This window comes from Sminthopsis crassicaudata, chromosome 1, assembly GCF_048593235.1.
Source record: "Sminthopsis crassicaudata isolate SCR6 chromosome 1, ASM4859323v1, whole genome shotgun sequence".
Taxonomy (NCBI): Eukaryota; Metazoa; Chordata; class Mammalia; order Dasyuromorphia; family Dasyuridae; genus Sminthopsis; species Sminthopsis crassicaudata.
The window spans coordinates 390,680,839-390,697,429 of record NC_133617.1 but is presented as its reverse complement, the minus strand read 5'-3'; the positions used below and the strand labels follow the sequence as shown (position 1 = coordinate 390,697,429).

Here is a 16,591-nt window from a genome sequence, read left to right as displayed (position 1 = left end):
TGAACAACAATAGATAATGGGCATGATACAAATTGGAAGAAACTGAAGCTCCCTGAGGACGAAGTCGATGCTTGTCCTCCAAGGGATGAGCTCCATGAGTGCCATAATCAAGAAAGGAAGCATCTGTTTAGGTCAGAGGAAAAAAGGAGGAAGAGATGGATTGATTGTCCATCTAACTAATAACAAAAAAGACTGAAGTCTGCATCTCTTTGAGTATGTATCTAAGATATAAACAGAGATCCCCCTCAGGATTTTCAGATGTAATGACTGATGCCCACTTCTGACGACTGTTATCTATTTGGACACAGTGAATAAAAGAAGCATTGATGCTAGTTATGAAGTCCTACATAACAAACTTAGGGCCCCAGGGCTGTGTTTGCCACTGTTGCCAATTGAAGACTAAGATTTCATAAGAGCAGGTGAAGAATTGGTTAAAAAGTTGGTGCCTGAGAATGGAATTTAGTTCTCTGAAGTATGGATTAAAATATAAAAATGAGAGGTTCTTAGCCAAAAATGGAGTACATATAATAAGAGTTTTTTTTAAGAACTATTCACCCTAAGTTTTATAAATCCATTGAAAAGGAAAGATTAAAAAATAAAAGTCTCTCTCTCTTTCTCCTTCTCTCTTTCCCTATCCCCCTCCCTTCCCTCTGTCCCTCTCTCCCTCCTTTTCTCCTTTTTCTTTCTCATACACAAACATACTCATTCTTGATATATATAGTATGTATATACACAAGAACATACACATGTATGCATATATAGCATGTGTATCCATATTTAACCTGTGTATACAAACAAAATGTGTCTATTTATATAGACATGTATATATGAAGATCTATCAAGCTAGATACCATACAATTTTGCTACAAGGAAGGGAGATGAACAGTAAGATAAACTCACAAGTTCATAATCAACACACAATCAAAAAACCAAGATATATTAACTCCTATGGCCTTAGGTATCCATATCCAGATTGAGCAAAATAGACATCTTAATGTAGGAAATCAAATCGGAACTCATATGGCTTTAGAAAAAAAATCTATGGCCCAAAGACAAAAAGGTTAGGGAGAGAGAACAAGAAATTATCTAGTCACCTAGATTGCGATGCAGAAGAAGGGAGGTCAACCATAAATCTATTACAATAGTCAAGGTTTGGGATGACAAGAGTCTGTACCAAAGTGGTGGCAATGAGGAAGTCAAAGAAGGAAACCCATATTTGAGATGTTATGACAGAAGCAATAAGACTTGGCAACCTACTAGATATGCAAGGTGAGAGAAAGAAAAAAAGTCCAAAAGGACACTAGTTTTCAGTCTTGGGTGATTGGAAGGATGGTGAATCCCTTGACTATAATAGGGAAATTTGGAAGAGAAGGTTTAGATGAGTTCTGTTTTGAACATGTTGAATTTTACACATCTACAGAACATCCAGTTTGAGATGTTCACTAGAATTCATCAGATGTTCACTAATTGGAAATGTGATATTGGAGGTCAGGAGAGAGATGAGGGCTGGACAAATATCAGAATCATCTACATAGAGATGATAATTGAATCCATAGAAGCTCGCCAAGTGAAAGATCACTAGGGAAACAATTTAGGACAGATGCTTGAGGAAAGAACACCCATAGTTAGTGGGCATGATGTGGGTGAACACCCAGCAAAGCAGACTGAGAAGCAATGTCAGGCAGAAAGAGAAACAGGAAAGAGTCATGCCACCTAGAAAGAAGAGGATTTTCAATAATGTTGGCAGCAAGAAAGGCCAAGAAGGATAAGATTTGAGAAGAGGACTTTAGACTTGGCAATAAAGATATCATGGGTTACTTTGAAGAGTTTTCTATTTGGAAAGAATTTCTATTGAATGATGAGGTTGGAAGCCAATATACAGAGAGTTAAGAAGAGAAAAAGAAATAGAAATATCAATTATAGATAGCCTGTTGTCTACAAAGAGTTGAGCCATAAAAGAGAATAAATATAGGATGATAGATGGCAATGATGGATGGATCAAATGAGGCTTTTTTAAAGATAAGGAAGACAGCATTTTGTAAGCAGTAGGGAAGAAGGCAATAAACAGGGAGAATTGAAGATGTGAGAGGCAGAGACAGAGTGAAAAAGAGAGAGCATAATCAAAGGAGCAATCTGCTGGAGGACATGAAATAAAATTGAATCTCTCGTTCATGTAGGGGAATGTGCCATGACAAGAAGGGTTGCCTCTTCATGAGAGACAGGGGTGAAGAAGGAGATAGTAGCAGATAGTAACGGCAACTGAATGAGGTGAAATGAAATAAGGATGAAAGAAAAAGTTGCTACCTACAAATGTCCAAATATAGCTTCAGACATTTATTAACTGTGATCCTAGAATCACTCAATCTCTGCTTGCCTTAGTTTCCTTATTTGTATAATGAGGATAATAAGAGTACTTACCTCTTAGATTTGTGAGAATAAAATTAGAGAGTATTTGTAAAGCACTATATAAATGCTAGTTATTATTATTATTATTATTATTTTGCCTTACCACACTTTCTCTCATAAAAAGAAAAATAGCAATGTAGCTGCCCAGAAATGAAAGCAGATAGGTAGCACAGTGAATAAGAGCATCAACCCTGGTATCAAGAAGACCTGAATTCAAATATGGCCTCAGATACATACTAGCTATGTGACTCTAACTTCATTTACCTCAGTTTTTTCATCACAAAAAGAGCTGGAGAAAGAAATGGCAAACTACCTCAGTATCTTTGACAAAAAAAAAACCCCGAATGGGGCATGGAGAGTAGGACATAATATTAATCCATAATAATAGCTGCCTACAAAGCAGTAATGAGGAAGAAAGACTAAAATGATTCTTGCATGTTCAGATACCTATATGATGGTATCCTGTGTAAATTGACTGGGGTGGGGGAGTAAACTAAAGATCTGAATGAGAAGAAATAAAAATTCACTGATAGGTATCATAGATAGTTGATAAAGAACTTGTGATATAATAGGGCAATATACTTGTACAGAAGTAGATTAAACAATAAAAGTAACAGACTAGTATTTGTGACCTTGAACAAATCACCACATTTCTGGGCCTTAATTTCCTCATTTGTAAAAATTAAAGGCTTATACTTGATTTCTAAGGACCCTTCCATCTAGTCTTGGTCCTTTAAACAAGGATCTGGGATTTCATCCACGTATCTTTGCCTTTCATGAGTTGCTATAGCCAGTAAACTCCATCACCTGGAACTCATCCATCTGGTAATAAGCCTCTCTAAATTTAGCTAGGCTGCTCCTCAGAACATAGACATATTCTGCATGTCTGGGCCCATATTTAAAACTTTTTCATCTTGAAGAGGACCTGGCAGACTTTTTTATTCTCTGACATAGACTGCAAGAACCCAAGGTCATTTTCATAACACAGAAAGACATTCAAATAGACAGTAAGTTATATAAACACAGTAAAGCAATGAGACAACATTTATTAAGCACTTACTATGTGCTTGGTACTGTGCTAAACACTGAGGACACAAATACAAACAAAAAGAAAGATAGTTCCTGTTCTCGAGGAGCTTGCCATCTAATGGGGGGAAACAAGATGGGATAGGATGGAGGGGAGTATGTACCAGCATGGGAGCATGGTAGAAAAGTCCAGGAAAGCCAGAAGCATATCCAAGAGGGAAATGAAGTACAGCTGGCTTGGATCTATCCCAAAATAAAAGCCTCTAGATTTAATCCATCAAAGGGAGAAGGGGTCTGGCATGGTGAAGTGAGATTTCACAGGTATGGTGACATATTCCAGGAAAGTCAGAAACACAGTCTGCAGGAGAATGAGTAGGATGTTAGAGAAAAACAATATAATAATATGGTAATCCATGAATCTGAAGCATCATGATTAGAAGAAAGATTAAATTGACATGACAGAGTGGAAATGTACTGTCTAGTCAGATGGAGGAAATGGATAATGAGTTTCCAATACAGATAACAAACTGGAACTTTTTGCCACCATGAGAAGAGCTGAGAAATCTTTGATTTGCTTTGCTGATATCTTTAAATTCCAGAAGATAGAAAATGTGATGAGGGGAACTCCTATAAGGAAGAACAAGTTGGGGAAGTAAAAATAACGAAATCCTTGGGACACACTGACCATGGCATTTTAATAGTTCATTATAAGAATACTAAACATAGTTTGACATGTACCTTTGCCTTTGGGAAAACAGAATTCGAAAGGATTGATAGGGTCCTATCCTGAAATTATTAAAGAGAAGGCTGACTTGAAAAGTGAGAAGCTCAGAAAAAGACATTCTGATCTGGTAATTGCAAATGAACCTAAAGAGCAAGAAAAGAGAAATCTTTAAAGAAATTGATGTGACTGAACAGGGAACTCATCAGTCACCTCAATATCTCTCATTTCCCTCCTTCCTTTCTGCTTTTATTGCAACCACCCTGAGAGCCTCAACATTTCTCTTCAAATCTACTTTTTCCTGCCTCCATTGGCTAATCTACCTTACATAATGTGTGAGTAATCTTTCTATTGCCACCTTCTGGTTTCTCAGAAATCTTCAGTATGTCCCCATTGAGTACCAAATAAAGTATGAATTCTTGATCCTGGCATTCAAGGCCTTCTCTAATCTGTTGATAACCAACTTTTCCAACCTTAGCTCATGCTTCACATCCTCTATATTCTAGTCAAACTAGAAGACCACGGGCCCCTTTTTCATCTTTGTTTTTTCATCTCTCATCTCATTCTTTAACCATTAAATTCCTCTGTAGTCTAATTTTTAAATCAAAAGGGCTGGCCTTGAAATCAGAAATACTAATGCAAACCTTTCCCCATTGCTCTCAGAAAAACTCTGTAAAGCTATCGTTGCTGCTGAATTGCTGATCTTTATGGGGAGAGGGAGTTTCTAGGACAAAAATTAAAATCTCTAAAAAAAAAAAATCTACTATTCTAGGTCAGCAGAGCTTTCTGACCAAACCAGTCAAAGTCATTGGGTTCAAAAATCTGTCGCACCCTTATTCTTTATGTTCTGTTATCATTTTTCCCTTCACACTACCAACATGTTCAATTGCAGTTAATCCAGCCATCCAGCAGTACCTGCACATTATCCTTATCTCTCTGTCTCTGTCTCTGTATGCTAATTCTAAGGATTTATTCACAAAGGAAAAAATATAAGACATAAAAAGATACAAATAACAGAAAGTATATAGAAAGAAATTTCTGCATTGAAAGCTGGGTGACTATAAAGTTTATTAATTTCTCAATATATCTCAAACTGCAGGAATCAAGTTTTCTATCTTTTATATTTCTCCAAGCTTATAGAGCTCTGTTCTCAGGCTCTTTCTTGACCCAAATCAAAAATAACCTCTTTCTTTTTAGTGAAATGTTATGGGTTGGCTTACCCAGGTGCCCTGTACCACAGCCCATTTGTCAATTTTCTAACCCCATGCCAGATCTCATCCACTCAGGGTATTCCTCCATTCATTCCCACATAGCCAAAATCAGAGGACCTATTATTCTGATAAAGTGGAAGTTTTCAAACTTTTTGGTCTCAGGATTTTTTTACACCCTTAAAAATCATTGGGAACCCTCCCAAAGAGCTTTTGTTTATTTAGATTATATCCACTGATATTTGCCATATTATAAACTAAACTATCTTAGTATCATTATAAAAAGTTTTGATCTTGAGGACCACACTTTGAGAACTTCTGAGATAAAGAAAAGGAAAGGGAACATCTTATCCAGTTGTTTCATCAGCTCAAAACATCAAGAGTTTATAGATAATAATTTATAAACTATGACCCCATGATAGCCACCCCATCCCCAAATAATTCTTGAACTTGAATCTGAAAATTTTATCCATAAATCTTTGTACATCTGACTATGCCTTTGAGCCTCATAAATTTCCTGCCCCACAGGACTCCAGGCCCTGATCACATTCCTTCATGTAAGACCCAGCCTCAAAAGCAAGATTTCCCCAAACAAACAAATTCCTTTATTATCCCCAATTTTTATTCCTGGAAAAACACCTTATTTGTCAAAATGGAAGCAAGCATTTCTGTTGGTAAGATCAAAAGGCATATATATTTCTGAGAGCATTTGGGAGACTCAGAATGTTTGTCCACTTTCCTCTCAACACAGAGAAGACAGTTCCTTCTTTTGTTGATAGACTCATATAATCATCCTTACTTTCCATCCCTGTCTACCCATTTTTTGTGTTCAGCTTTGCCATGGGAAAGACATAGAAGATGCAGATCCAGATCCTGACTATGGAAAATTTACAGTCTTTGGGAGCAAAGCGAGAGAAAACTTAAACTCTACCTTCAGACAGCTCATATTAGAGGGGGTGGAAAGGAGAAACAACCCAATACTCAGACTTGAGAAGTTCACAATCAGTGAGAGACAGAAAGAACAGATCTGGACCCCAAATTTGGAGTCTTCCCCATTAGGAAAAAAAAGGAAGGAGCAGTTCTGGGCCCTGTAGCTGCAGAGCTTACAAGACAAAAAATGACCAAAAAAGAGGCCTGGGCTTCCAAGAGCGCTCACAGTAGTCTAGGGAAAGATGATTTAGGGGGTCATAGATGGCAGGTACGCTTTCTTAGTTTCACCTGACCAAATTATATTTAGATGAAGGGTAATAGCAATTGCCTTAATGACAGGGCACTGGACACTGTATTCAAAGACTCAGACCACTATTGCCTTCTGGCTCCAATTACCCCTCAACCTTGGTTCAGATATCCAACTGCATCCTTGTTCCCCACCTAACCTCAATCCCAGACTTCAAAAACCCTGATCCCACTTCCAAACTGAGTCCTAACTCAACCCCAGTTTCAGCCCCACCCTGGCTCCATATTAACTTCTTACATTTTTCATCTCCAACACCCTGATCCAAGGTCTTGCTCCTGTACATGTAGGATGGCTTTTGGCATTTTTTGTTTTTCCCCTTCATTTCTAGGTTCAATCACTTCTGTTCACTCTCAACCTGTGGAATCCTGTTCATCCCTGCAAGTCCCAATGGAAAATGTATCTCTGTCAGCTGCATCTGGGCCTCCCCTTTCTGCCAGTGCTGAGGTTCCAAGGTCGTCACAAAGTACTCCAAGGTCACCCAGCCTGAGTAGGCTGCTCTGTAGACAGGTAGGAAGCCATTGGCTATGGTTTCTCTCCCTCCAGTCACCTAATCTAAAGTTTTGGGGCTGTTGGAGTTTTGTTTTGTTTTGGGGGAAATTGGGGGTTGCCTTTGTTCCATCTATGGGTCCAGCACTTTATAAAGTATCTCAGCTGATCTACACAATAGTTCTGGGAGGGAAGGAGAAAAGGAAAGAGACAGAGAAAGAACTCTTACCATTTCACAGAGGAGGAAATTAAAGGCCTGGACATTAAGTAGATTAAGTCTCTTTTGTCTCCAAGGATTTTCGGTTCTATGAAGTGCACATTTCTACAGTAGTGAATTAGGGGAAGAGCTGGGGCTAAAACCCAGGTTTCCTGATAGCTCCCCCAACTCATCCCCAATCTAGAGTTACTTGCTTTTCTAGATTCTAAATCTCCCGGACTCTGAGTGAATCTGTCCCCAGATTATATTGTTGACCATAAGATCCTCAGAACATACTACTCATTCCTATACCACCCCAGGTCTTCAGCTTTCTTTTGGGTGTCTGTGCATCTACAAAGTTGAATCCCACATTCTGAATCAAAGGTTGAGGTGGGCAACTTTCAGCTGTATAGCAGGATATATCCTAGGGAAACCCTAATGGTAGTTTACCCTGGATATGAGTACCCGGGAACAGCTTTAGTATGTGAGGCTCCCCTTGACTCCCCCAGACAGCACTAGGAAGATACCCCCTAACTTGCCCATCATTTTGTGTTGGACTTACAGGAAGCCTTGCGGACGGATTCCCTTGAAGGCCAGATTGCAGATTCCAGGGACAACCTTACAGGGGAGCCCAGTGAGAACACTCAGCCAAAGCGGGGCCCAGCAGGCACCCTGGGTGCCTCCCTGATGTGCCTCAGCCCCCTCTCCCTGCCCGGGACCCCACCTCGCTCTCCAACCTCATCCCCCCACTCCCGCCCCGCCAGCGTCCGCACCCGTAAGCACACCTTTGGCCAGCGAAGTATTGCTAGGCGGCCCACCGGACAGAGCGGAGACCCCCCCACAGACCCTGAGACCTCAGATCCAGCTGATGAGGAGGTGAGTCACATCAACAGCTCGGTGCGGGCTTGGAGGCCCCAGGCTGAGGCGCGGAGCCATTCAGCTTCGATGTTCTCCTCCCCGGCCCGCAAGCCCTCAGCTTCCCCCAGTGAGGGCCATGTGGGAGGCAGCGGGCTGGACAGAGACCTGAAGAAGTTCTACAGCGTTGATGCTCAGGGCTTCTTGGACAAACCCGACTGGGCTGACGACCAGCGACGACACTCCGTGGAGGTCTGCTCATCCATCGGTGATGGGGAGAGCATCTATGAGGAGTCTGGGGAGAAAAAGGCCAGGGCATCTTGCCCAGTGGAGACTGAGCCTGCTCCAGGGGTTCGAAGGAAGAAGAAGATGAGTCCCCCTTGTATTTCCATTGATCCTCCTGCAGAGGATGAGGGCACCCCGGCTCCCCGCCCCCCGGTGTCTGAGAGCAGTGCGACCACTCTGAGGAGGAGGACGCCATCCTGTGAGGTTACCCTGAGTCCCGCAGCCTCCCACAGGGACTCCCTGGAGCAGGGAGAGAGTGGGGCAAGTGGGGCCGACATGCCCCCCAAAGGGGAGTGGCGGGTCCCAGCCCAGTGCCGGGCAGAGCTCCTAATGGTTCCCAACTTCTCCTTTGAGCCGCCAGATTCAGGCTCTCCAAGTGGTGGTCACTTTTTGGACAGTGGCCAGCCCGTGGCTGCCAACTCCCGACCAGATGCGGGAGAGTCCCCCGCGGGGACAACAACTCCCATGGAACTCCAAAAAACAGAGCATTTCAAATCTTCTGGAGACCCTCCTGAGAAAGGCCAGGAACTCCTCCTCACTGTTCCCAAAAGCCCCCTGAAGAAGTCAGGACCACCCCCCACAACACCCACTACAGATGACCAAATAGATGAACCAGTATAGCTTTGGGGATGGCTGTCACTAAGGGCTTTGATGCTCAGATTTAGGTCCATGCCCAGCAGGGGAGGGGGAGAGAAGGGGATGGCAAGAATGCAGCCCCACTCTGGCAGAGCTGGGCTGAGCTGGGATTGCCCAGGGCCCGGGCCCAGGCCGGGGCTATGACCCCGTAGGTTGGCAGGAGGGCCAGGCAGTGGGGCCTACCATTGGAGCCGATCCCAGCCAGGGGGGCAGGGAGGGCAATGCAAACATTTTTTTCTTTTGGAAACAGTACAGGGAAGTCGCTTTTTTGCCCCCCATAAGCCTCAATCACATTGATTCAGGTTTGGGTTCTTTTTTTTTTTTTTTTTAATTTTTTTTTTCCGCCTCTAGACGGCACCTTATTGTGTAGAAATGACACAGTATGTGAAAGTGCCCGGGCGACGTGAGCTGTACAGTGTCTGTATATCAGCAGTTCTATAAATAGAAATAATGTATTTGTGAGATAAAAAAAAGAAAACGACAAAAAAAAAATCTGTCTTCATAATGCACATATTTTTATAGAGAATAATCCAAAATGTTGGCCATTAACCTCCTTCCACAACTAAGTGGTGTTTCCTTGTGTTTAATGTGGGAGTGAATTTCTTTTTCATTTTCTCTTTCTTCCTTTGCCCTTCCCATTCCCCTCTTGTCATCTTCTCAACTTCAAGGGACCTTTTTGAGTGTCTCCTTTCTCTCTTCGAGTCTTTCTTGCTTTCATACTTTAGAGACACATCATGTCTTCCCTCTGGGGATAACCAAACCACTACTGTCTAGGGCAATAATATAGCATCATCCCCTTCCTTCTTCATCCTTCACTCCTCTTGTCCCCTCCCCATCCCCAAGTAATCTTCCCATAGTATGTGTGACTTTTTGGTGTTTTATTTGACATTTTCTCCTCCTACCAATTCAGGTTAAATGTTGCAATAATCTGAAAAAAAAATGTACTCAAATTTAGTTTCTTGGGCCGAAGGACCTTGGAGGAAGTGGAGGGGAATGAGAGGGTGGAGAAGGGGAGGCAGGGCAAGGGGGAATAGAATGAATAAACATTAAATTATTGAAGAAATCTATTTTGTTTGCTGCAGTCACAGTAAGTTATTGGCACCAGATGGAAAGTTTAACATATTTGTCCTGGGCCCCATTCTTGGTGAGCATTTAAGCTCATGCTGCCTTCTCCAACAACTGGAGCAGGGTAAGGATAATGGCTCTTCCAATTCTCTATTACCTCTTCCCACCTCAGCCCCATCCCACACACACCCAGTCTCTCCTCCCTACCACAGTTCCCCTCCAGAATTGGGGAGGGGAAGGTGATGCCCAAGAATGCCCACAAGTGTCCATGCATGTGTGCATTGGTGAGTAGCGCAGAGCCTCTAAGAAGCTTCCAGCTGACCTTAACTTCTGTGTACCCTAATCCTGCTCTTTCTCCACCCCTTGGAGAAATATCTTACTTCCCATTCTAGCCCTCTCCATATAATGGTTCCACCCATAGAAAGTTGTTGTTTTATGAAGAAGAAAAAAGAAAAGAAAAAGAACCTGATCATAATGATGACAAACACAATGATAATCCACCTGGCATTATGGTACTCTCTGCAATCAGCCATCAGCTGCCAATAATCCCCAGATGCCTCATATTCATGCATTCACCTTGTACCGTCTGTTATTGATGCATTCATTATGCAAACGAGAAAAATGTATCTTGTTTCACATGTATTAAACTATATAAACTGGAAGTGTGGACTGAATTTCTAAGTTGAAAGGGTGGGATGTCCTGTGTTCACCCACAGACCTGGGCTCAGCTAAAATGTTGATGCCGTCTCTGCTCTGTCCAAAACCTAGGTGCTGAATCCAAGAAAAGTGGAATTTTTCAGTCATTCACTCATCGGTTCATTCAATCAGCAAACGTGTATAGAGCACCATAAAGAATAGTGGCAACTCTGTATGGTGAGAAGTCGGCCAGTAGGCATTTATTAAGCATCTACTCTGGGCCGAGCACTGTGTTAAGTGCTGGGACACAAGAGCAAAAGAATCAGATGACCTATGTTCAAATCTGGACTCTTCCATTCACTATCTATATAACCTTGAATGTCACTGCTCTAAGCTTCAGTTCCCTCATTTGTAAAATAGAGCTGGATTGAATGACCTCTAAGATTCTTTGAGCTCTAAATCTGTGGTCCTGTGGTCTTTTCCCACATTCCCATCCTACCCCAAAGAATAAACATTAGTCCAGTTTTAGGAGGTAGGAAAGGGCAGGAGAAAGAGGAATAACTAGCTTACTTGATAAAACAGACCTCTAAACTTTACCTTGTATAGCCTGGGAATTCTCCCTCATGTCTCTGGCTTTTCCAATAAAACATAGCTTATGAAGGGTAGGCAGCCAAAGACCCTCAGCAGTTGTGACACTCAGACCTGGCAGCTGCTAAGCTAACATTTTCACCACCAGGATTCAAGTCCATTGGAAGGGATAAAATGTGGAACCAGCTTGCAATTCCTCACTAGCCTTGACTACCAAATAATAGAAGGGAAAATGCCTGTGATAGGAAACAGGAAAAATAAATACCCAGGGGCATCATGGATGAGCATGAGTAAAGTGGGGAAAGAATTGGATGGGGTATTGAAACTTGTTGAACTAATATCCTGCCATTAGCAGTAACTCACTTTCATACCTCTTCAGCATCCCCCTTGAATTTATTTCATTTTCTCTTAAATCATAGGGTTTTTTTTGATAGATCAATAGATGATAGATTGATAAATAGAGCATGTAAGCTGGTTGCTTGTGTCCATTCTCAAAGAGGATCAAAATGGCATCCCTATGTTAGAGTTGAGTTACAATGTGTAACTGACTGGGGTTGAACTGATCAACCAGCTCAAAATGCTTTGCCACTGGATAAATAGATAGCTTTGTGTATCTCCTGTTTTTCTGAGCTAATTCACTTCTGTTTTGTTCATAGAGCCCAGTACCAGTGCTCCATGCTGGGCAGTCCTGAGCCAGTGTCTCCCATGTCATAAAATTGATTCTAAAGTTCTTAAGAGAGACCTTGAGAGTGAGTGCCTGCCATATGTGAGTTCTCTGTAAAATAATTTTTTTAAGCAAGCGTACTTTTGGCATTTGAACAAAGTAAGCAGCCCAATGGAGTCACACCTCTGCAGTAGAGTTAAGTTTAATGGATGTCAACTCTGATGTTGGTAAAGAGTTTTGCTATTCATTATCTCAAATGTAAATTGCTACTTTGGTTCAAAAAATCAATTTATGCAAGCACAGAATGGGAGAAATAGGGCTAGGTAATAATTCATATGTCAAGGACCTGGGATTTTTATTGACCAAAAGCTAAATGTGACTCAATGACGCGACATAACTAAGAATGTTCCACTGATCCTGGTCCATATCAAACAAAATCTAATCTGAGCTGAGGAAGTGAGTGCCTCTTTTTTGCTCTGGGAAAGGTATATCTGGTGGATTCATTATGTTCATTTTGGGGCTTTTTATTTTAATAGGGTCTTTGACAAGATGGAGGGTAACCAGAGGAGGGCAATTGAGAGAACTCAAAATTGTCAGAAAAGAATCATTTGAAGAAGCTGGGGATCTTTAGCCTGGAAAAGAAAGACTTAGGAGCAATGCCTTAGATTGTAAATACTTAAAGGACTACAGAAGAGGAAACAAACTTGTTTACTTGGCGCTGGAGAAAAACCTAAGACCATAAATGGAAATTTCAGGAATCATATTTAGACTCAACCTAATGAAGATTTTCCCAACAATGGGATAGAATATTTTGAAAGTAGGGAATTCCCCATCCTTCCTGGTATTCAAGCAGAGATTTGACCATTTGTCCAAGATGTATAAAGCATATTTCATCTTCATCTAGAAGTTGGATAAGAGTCTGAGTTCTATCTCTGAAATCTTTACAGTACACACGTGAGGTCAGTGGGGCTGGTATTCTCTTGCATTACACATGATAAAATTAAGATCTAGAGTTAAGTAATCTGTCTTGCAGACAGTTACATAGTAATAGATTTTTTTTTCATGAGTTATCTATTGACCTAACCAAAACATTAACTCCCTCTTCTCTAGAGGAAAAAAATGACTAAAGAAAAGCATGAAAAGCTCCCAGCATCCCAGCAAAATAGCAAGAGGTGAGATCATAATGAGGACCCTCTGGATCCCGAGCAAGAACAGCACAAGGCCCACCTGCGTCTCCCCATTTTCCTTCCTTGTGCTTTCCTCCTACCATGCTCTGGTTTCCAGCACATGCAACCAGCTGGTCCTTTTCCCTTTTTCTTTCTGTCTATGTCTATTACTTACTCCTCAAATTTCCACATCTCTGATAGACCCCTAATAGGTGATCAACAGGTTTTCTGTCTCTGATGAAATTTCTATCTGTTTTTCAAGGTCAGACCTACCATCAAATGGAATCATAGAAGGCTAGAGCCATTAAAAAACTGTCAATCTTACATAAACCAACCTCTTGTTGCTTTTGTTTGGGGAGTTATTTTTGGCAAAAGAAATTGAAGTCCAGAGATTAACTCAAAGTCAGTTGATAAGTGACAGAAACAAAAATGGATCCCACATCTTCTAATTCCCAAGTCTTTCCTCCCAAAGGTTTCTTTCGTCTTTGCTCCTCTCAGGAAGATCCTATAATGTGAACACTAAAGTCTCAACAAAAATCTCCTAATTTCTCTAGGACAAGGAGTCACCTAGAATTAGTTTCACAGAGAACATTGAGCTATAGCAAAGATGCCGTGTTTCTCAGACATCTGTCTAGATGGCTTCATCCACCAGTCATAAAGTTCCAAGGATTCAGAAAGTGTTTTCTTAGCAGCTAGGGAGATAAGTCATGATATAATATATGAGAAGTGTGGAGCCTAAGAATACTGCTTATTGTTATATTACTGGTATTATATGATAACAGGCAGCATCCAAGGAATGTTTGGGATTGTTCCAGACAATGCAGACAATGACCCATCAGGTCAAACAAAGCATAACATCACAAATATGTCAGAGTAGATGCCAGAGTTTGATGCCAAAGAGTATAAAGAACCTAGATTCTAGTGGACTTGCATGAGGATGGCCAATGACTTGAAGCTTGCAGTGGATAGGAAGCTGGGAGACGGTTAATCCTGGGGAGACAGAAACAATATATTGTTTGATATGTTCAAAATTTCAATAGGTTAGAATATAGGATCAAATCTAAAAACTTAAAATTTAATAGGAATAAATGTTGAGTTTTATACTTGGATTCAAAAAAAAAATAAAATGAACAAGTACAGAATGGGAAAGATGTGAACTGACAAAAGTTCATGTGAGAATGATCTGGGGACTTTTGCAGATGACAGGCTAAATATGAGCTAGTCGTGTGATGTGGTGGCCAAAAAATCTAATAGAAACATAGATGACACTCCCTGATAGAGTACATAGAAAGAGAGAGGCCACAGTTCCATTGCGCTCTATCCTGATGAGCCCACATCTGCATTCTTGTGCCCAAAGGCCAGGAGAATGTTTAGAAATAACACAAAAGCTAGACTTTCTTTTGAAAAATAGATCTTTGTTGACATATTTTTTACATTGTCTCCATTTCTACATTTCCCTTGTATTCCTTCCCTGATTCTTCCCAGAGAACCATGCTTTATAAGGATTTTTTCCCATAAAAGGAAAAAAATATTGGCAAAAGTCATTGCACTGAAAAAAATTACCACACCATGGACCTGCAGTTCCTCAAAAGAGTGGAGGGAGCTGTCTGGGAGGGTCAAGATTGATATTTCTTCTTTCAACATTCAGTTTTGATTATTTTGTATCTACTGAGTAGATTATATTCCTGGCTGTATTTACTTCATGTTTCATTATTTTATATAGCTTTACATGATTTTCTATATTTAGCATTTTCTACATTTTTCACAATAAAATAATATTTCATTACATTCATGTACTACTTAGTCATTCTACAATCCAAGAGCATTTGTTGTTGTTTAGTCATTTCAATCATGTCCATCACTTCATGACCCCATTTGGGGTTTTTTTTTTGGCAGAGATACTGGAATGGTTTCCCATTTCCTTCTCCATCTTATTTTACAGATGAAGAAACTGAGGCAAATTGCTTAGGGTTACACACCTAGTAAGTATCTGAGACCACATTTGAACTCAGGCCTTCTTGACTCCATGCCACCCAGCTGCCCTATTTTGTTTCTAATTCTTTGAACCACAAATAGTATAATTTTAACTATTTGGTGAGAAATGAAGCCTTTCTTTTTATCAATTTCCTCCTTGAAGAATATATCTAGCAGGTCAAAGAGTATAGATATTTTTGTTATACATGTAGTATGCACCTTCTAATGTATGTTCCAACCCTGTTCATGGAACCTCTCTTCTCTCCCTCAAGAAGGTCTAGCTCTTTTTTTAATCATTTCTCACTCAACATCAACTCTTCCACCATTTGCACCTTATTGATAGAGAGCTAATTAGAACAAGTCCTTCCATTCCCAAAGTCTAGAAGAGTAAAAACTAGAGGGTCCTTCCCTTGAAGAATTTGTGATTAGAAAGAGGGAGGAAAGAATTAACTTGAATCCTGTCTAAAACCCAAGAAAAGACTAAATCTGTCCTTGACCTTAGTTGTAACGGAGGGGGGATGAGAGGGAAGAAATATAGGTAAAACTAATCAAGGTTATGAATTCTACTCCTTCTCCTGTAATAGAAAGAGTCTGAAACCTTTCCTCAGCTTTTATGGACTCTGGACTCAACATTATTAACACTCTAATAATTTCTCCAAGCGGTCAGTGGGAAGAAGCCTATCTATTTTATTTTATGCACTTAAAAACATTATTCATTATCCTGAGAAAAGATCCATCAGTTTTGCCAAACTGCCAAAAGAGTCCATGACCTAAAAAAGTCTAGAAGCTCTAATGTATGAACTCATGCAAAATGAAGTCAGCAAGCCCAGGAAAACAATTACACAATGATTATAATAATAGAAGAGGAAAGACCACCAATAACAGGTAAGAAAGGACCAAGTTGTACAAAGTTTTAAAGCCAAAGAGATAACTTTATATTTAATCCTGAAGGCAAGAGGGAATGACTAGGGGAATAATATGGTCATACTTGTGATTTAGGAAGATCACTTCAATACCTTGATGGACAATGGAATGGAATGGGGAAAGATTTGAAGCAGAGAGACCAATCGGAAGGTGAGAGCAATAAGTCTTGATGTGAGATGACAAGGGCCTACATCAAGGTGATGGCAGTGGTGTCAGAGTTCAGAAAAAGCAAATAAATACATATAATGGACAGATTAGTTATGATAGAGAACAAGAAGTCAAGGATGACATGCAGGTTCCAACTCTGGATTACTGGGAAGATGGCAGTATCCTCAATAGTAATTTTGAAGGTAAGTTTGAAAGAGGGAAGAGAGAAGTAAGATAATGAGTTCAATTTGGGGCATGTTGAATTGAAGCTGTCAATAAGACACCCAGTTCAAGATGTCCATAAGCAGTTGGAAATGTGAGAGTGAAGCTTAGGAGAGTGGTGAAGGCTGGATAAAAAGCCCAAGTTCTAC

At 40.6% G+C, this 16,591-nt stretch overlaps 1 protein-coding gene across 1 annotated transcript in view; it reads left to right on the top strand.

Annotated features, from left to right (window-relative positions):
• Positions 1–10,783, top strand: part of CACNA1H (calcium voltage-gated channel subunit alpha1 H) — a 383,111-nt gene extending 372,328 nt beyond the window's left edge. Inside the window, 2 exon segments of the mRNA XM_074279700.1 lie at positions 6,927–7,105; positions 7,845–10,783. Coding sequence (XP_074135801.1) covers positions 6,927–7,105; positions 7,845–9,041 — 1,376 coding nt within the window. The 3' untranslated portion in view covers positions 9,042–10,783.
• Positions 10,784–16,591: the final 5,808 nt, after the last annotated feature.